Source organism: Penaeus monodon, chromosome 31, assembly GCF_015228065.2.
Source record: "Penaeus monodon isolate SGIC_2016 chromosome 31, NSTDA_Pmon_1, whole genome shotgun sequence".
Lineage (NCBI taxonomy): Eukaryota > Metazoa > Arthropoda > Malacostraca > Decapoda > Penaeidae > Penaeus > Penaeus monodon.
In genome coordinates this window covers 19,386,346-19,387,018 of record NC_051416.1, presented here as the reverse complement: position 1 = coordinate 19,387,018, position 673 = coordinate 19,386,346, and the positions used below count along the sequence as shown (strand labels likewise).

Below are 673 nucleotides of genomic sequence, written 5' to 3'. Positions count from 1 at the left end.
TTTGTTTGAGGAAGATAATTTCAAATAAAGGTATACAGTGTATATATGAAAGGTTTACTGCTATCTTCATCAACATAAATTGTCACTAAGTGGGTTTGAAAATAAGACAAATATATATCTAGAGGCAGTGCAGAGGAGCATTATATACTATCAACTTAAATGCTAAATCATTTACATTATCATAACGGAGCTAGAACATTTTCCACTCAGCCACATTAAGGACTCCTCACAAAGTACTTAAAATGTATATAAATTTGTGTGAATAGGTTAGGGATATGCTATACTACAGCACATGAAAGACGACAACTGCACACACAAGTACTCAGTAATATCACATATTCCACTACTATTCCATTAAATATTAAACCTCCAGAAACGCACATACGCTTAACCCACTTATAACTGTCTAATGTTTCCAGGTCTTCCTAACTCCTCACGTGTCAGCTTTTGGCTCTTGGAAGAATCGCGTGGAATCTACTCTGGACTGCTTCGTCGAGAATTATAGGCGACTCCAGAATGGGGAACCTTTACTTGGCGTGGTTGACTGGAGCGCAGGGTACTAGGCTGAGGGGAAGAGGGTACTGGGCACAAGATACTTGGTTGAGGGGAATTGAGTACGAGGCTGAGTAACACTGAGGACCTTAATCCAAGGGTCTAGTTGTAGTAAATGCGA

At 39.5% G+C, this 673-nt stretch overlaps 1 protein-coding gene across 1 annotated transcript in view; it reads left to right on the top strand.

Annotated features, from left to right (window-relative positions):
- The window catches only part of LOC119592912 (glyoxylate/hydroxypyruvate reductase A-like), an 11,821-nt gene extending 11,154 nt beyond the window's left edge, over nucleotides 1-667 (top strand). The window contains exon 10 of the mRNA XM_037941804.1: nucleotides 420-667. Within this exon, the coding sequence (XP_037797732.1) occupies nucleotides 420-563 (144 nt within the window). The 3' untranslated portion in view covers nucleotides 564-667. The remainder of the gene's footprint in view (nucleotides 1-419) is intronic.
- The last annotated feature ends 6 nt before the right edge of the window (nucleotides 668-673 follow it).